A 3,577-nucleotide genomic window follows, 5' to 3' on the forward strand; every position below is an offset into this window, starting at 1 on the left:
ATTATAATTTTATATGTATAGAATTTAGTTAGGCTCTATGATAGGTGATATGTGTGTTTAAATATTTGTGATAAGAAGAGATTAAATATTATTTAAAAGTTATTAGTTTATTTTGATGTATTTTGATTTATGTTTATTTAGTTATTAGATTGGACTTTATGTTTGTGGGCTTCAGGATTTTCTTTGTTTTAACTCAATAAGAGATTATAAAGACCTCCTTAACTATTGTAGTCGTAGATTCAGGAATTAGAGGTTTGAAAACTCCTTTTTGGTTTCGTGAAAAAACCATGATGTGGACAAGTGGGTTTGAGTGAGTCCTCTCTCTCTTGTTGTATCGGAGAATTGGATAGAAGGTTGTGGAGTCCATTCGATTCAATTCTCAAACTATGACGTGGACAACTTAAGTTGAGGAGTCTCTTTCTTGTTACGTCAAGAAATTGGGTAAAAAGTATAGTGATTCTCTTTATATTCAATTTCAATCTATCCCTTTTATTTTCTATTTTAATTTCAATATATTTTTCGTATTCAATTTAAATCTTTATCTTTTTGTTTATCTTCTTTCTGCCATATCAATAGGGATGTAAAAATTGATTCAATCCTGGGGTGAATTTGTTAAAATGACCAATTTTTTTTTAAAAAATAAACATATAAAAATGAGACATTTAACAGATTCAGCAAAAATATATTCCATAAATTAAAACAGAATGACTCATGAAATAAATAAAGAGGAATGTTAGGAGTAGTAACTTTTGTGATTTGTAGCCATCAATAATAGTTTTAATAATGTGAGATTGGTGTGAGATTTCATCCAATAGCTCACTTTTCTTTGCTGGTTATATGCTGGCCAGAATTTAACAAAGTTGCTGGCCCTAGACTTTTCCATAAATAAATTGATCTGTTTAACATGTTTAAAATTGTTCTCATAATTTTTTCCTTTCTTTTATATCGTCTTTTGTTTGTTAACAATTTTTTTATTAATTCAACTCAAATATCTCAAATTCTAATTCAATAACTTATTAGAAAGACAGAAATTGGTAAAAAATTTATATTTTTAATTTTTTAAATTAAAAAATATATATTTAAACCAAAAAAAAAATGGTCTATTTAGCCCGATAAATTTTTCTTACATGGGCTAAGCCTCTAGTTTGAAGATTTGTATATACTTGATATATAAATGATCTAGATAATTAAATCAACAAATTTAAAAGGAAAACTTAAAGGAACTGAAACAATCTTTTTGACATTCTTACTTTGTGAGATGAAAACCTTCTTATTACTCTATCTCTATTTATTCGAGGAGGAGGATCTTTATTCCCATATTGATGGATTTTTGTTTCCGTTTTTATAAATTATAAACTTAAAATTCAAATCAATTCTAATTCTTCCATAAGAAAGAATCCTTAAATCATAATTTTATATTAAAAGAAAAAATAGTACTATTAGTATATATATCAACCATTAAGTTATAAACTACTTGTTTTCTATAAGATTTTTATATTAGGAAAAATATAGATAAATAATAAAAATATTAAACAATATAAACAATGGAAGATATTCAATTCAATAAGTGTGCGAATGGTTATTCTAATATTAAAATTTAGGTGAATAATTTGAAGTGTAGTGTATTTTTTCTTACACCAATTTTAAAACCTATTGCTCACAAAAATTATTGTCTACCTAACAAAGCTTTAATTTAATACAATAAACAAAAATAAGACTTGTAAGGATTGTTTGAAGCGCCAATGAGTTATATCTCAAATGGCATAGACTCCTTATATTCAATTAAGAGGTCGTCGAGTCACATATCTTTACAAATTGGCCAATGAGTAATAGCTCAAATGGCATAGTCTTCCCATACTCAATTAAGAGGTTCCGAGTTCGAATCTCCATATTTTCGGTAAAAAAAAAAATTGTTTGAAGCGAATCATTGTGAAAGACGAAAACGTTTTCCTGTTAATGCAGCAAAGCAAGTAATAATGAAATTAAAGGGAGAATGAAATGCTTTACTTGCAACGAAAACATACATCAGCATCTTCTTCATCACTTTCTGTTGTTATAAAAACACGAAAGCTGTCTTCATTCCGATCCATATATACATTGAGAATAATGGCGAAAGAGGGAGTAGCAGTTGACTTCGAGTACGCCAAGCAGATAGACAAGGCGCGTCGAGAACTACGCGCTCTTATCTCCTCCAGGAACTGCGCTCCTCTCATGCTCCGATTAGCGTACGTATTTCATATCGGAAATGTTTGACGGTAAACTTAAAATAGTTTAAAATGAAGTGAACAGTTAATTTTATGTGAAGTTAATAGTCGACACTTATTAAATGATTGGATAAATTTAATTAAATTATTATTTGACGACTTTCAACTATTAATTTCACATAAAATTAAATAAATCTAAATTTCTACATGATGACTGTACTAAAGAATGAATTAATGTATGTAGATGGCACGATGCTGGTACCTATGATGCAAAGACGAGAACAGGAGGTGCCAATGGTTCCATTAGGAATCAACAGGAATTGAATCACCAAGCTAACAGGGGCTTGGAAACAGCTGTTCAATTTTGTGGTAATTCAACCATCATCATCCATTCTCAACTTTTCATCTTTTATTTTTCTTTAATTTAATATCTAGTTATTTACTTTAAAATATTTTCATTTACTAGGATTCACTGGAATCTCCACCAGAAGGGCGCCTTCCAGATGCTACAAAAGGTAATCAATTAACTAATATAAAGTCATATTATAGGGTCTTTTGTATGACTATGTATTTCATATTTTATGCCATATATATATAGTGCTCTGTTGAATGTTTTTTACCATATAAATTCCAATTGAATTTCCCATCTACTACCTCTGCCCTGTTAATTACTTCTCCATTACCTTAAAATACGTAAGTATAGTTTGAGATTCTTAGTATAAAATTAATATTTAATACACATTAAATTATGAGTAATATTAAAAAATACTTAGCATCAACTTGATATTAAAAAGGAATAATTCTTTTTAAAAATATATTATACATACATTAAAATTAACTAATATATTTATATATAAATATATGTGTAATTTAATTTATTTTTAATATATATTTTATATTTTAATATATATTATACACTGATAATTAATTTTAATATGTAATTGATTTAGGTGTTGCTGGATAATATATAACTTAGCATAAATTTACTGTATTAGTTAATAGGAGATGATTGTTTTTATACAATTAAATTAGTTAAAAGTTATTATGAACGACTAGTCTAACTAACAACTTAGCTAAATTATAACAATACAATAAACTAGTTTATAATATCATATTAATACCAATAAATTAACTTAATCATCTAACAAGTTAACTAAGTTATCAGTTAGACTAATCATCCATAATCTTTAACTAACTTAGTTGTATAAGAGCAATTATTTATTATTAATTAGTACAGTAAATTTATGTTGAGTTATACTATCCAATAGATGTACACTTTTTTTTTTTTTACCAAAGATAGGAGACTCGAACCCGCAACCTCTTAATTGAGTATGGAGAGACTATGTTATTTGAGCTATTACTCATTGGTCAAT

At 27.1% G+C, this 3,577-nt stretch overlaps 1 protein-coding gene across 1 annotated transcript in view; it reads left to right on the forward strand.

Annotated features, from left to right (window-relative positions):
• The window catches only part of LOC107641638 (L-ascorbate peroxidase 3, peroxisomal), a gene marked incomplete in the record, with an annotated part of 3,481 nt that continues 1,928 nt past the window's right edge, over window positions 2,025–3,577 (forward strand). The window contains 2 exon segments of the mRNA XM_016345122.2: window positions 2,025–2,225; window positions 2,449–2,573. Of these exon segments, the coding sequence (XP_016200608.1) occupies window positions 2,107–2,225; window positions 2,449–2,573 (244 nt within the window).

The sequence above is a fragment of the Arachis ipaensis genome, chromosome B05 (genome assembly GCF_000816755.2).
Source record: "Arachis ipaensis cultivar K30076 chromosome B05, Araip1.1, whole genome shotgun sequence".
In the NCBI taxonomy this organism is placed as follows: Eukaryota; Viridiplantae; Streptophyta; class Magnoliopsida; order Fabales; family Fabaceae; genus Arachis; species Arachis ipaensis.